Here is a 228-nt window from a genome sequence, read left to right on the forward strand (position 1 = left end):
CCCCCGCCGCCAAAGAACATATCGAATATGTCCATGGGCGACCCGAAGCCACCACCAGAACCACCCTCTTTGATGGCCTGCTCGCCTCCTTTGTCATACAGGTCCCTCTTCTTTGGGTCTGACAGTACTTCGTAAGCCTGGGAAATCTGCTTAAACTACGAGAGACATACACCGTACCTCAGACACCCGGGCCTTGAAACCCCACACGGCACCACGGCGGGCCCCCCG

General features: G+C 57.9%; 1 protein-coding gene across 1 annotated transcript in view; it reads right to left on the reverse strand.

The window, feature by feature from the left end:
- Window positions 1-158, reverse strand: part of LOC104625199 (dnaJ homolog subfamily A member 1-like) — a 7,452-nt gene extending 7,294 nt beyond the window's left edge. The window contains 1 exon segment of the mRNA XM_010292765.1: window positions 1-158. This exon segment is cut by the window's left edge and continues 22 nt beyond it. Coding sequence (XP_010291067.1) covers window positions 1-35 — 35 coding nt within the window. The 5' untranslated portion in view covers window positions 36-158.
- Between the last annotated feature and the right edge of the window lie 70 nt (window positions 159-228).

The sequence above is a fragment of the Phaethon lepturus genome, unplaced genomic scaffold, assembly GCF_000687285.1.
Source record: "Phaethon lepturus isolate BGI_N335 unplaced genomic scaffold, ASM68728v1 scaffold32588, whole genome shotgun sequence".
Lineage (NCBI taxonomy): Eukaryota > Metazoa > Chordata > Aves > Phaethontiformes > Phaethontidae > Phaethon > Phaethon lepturus.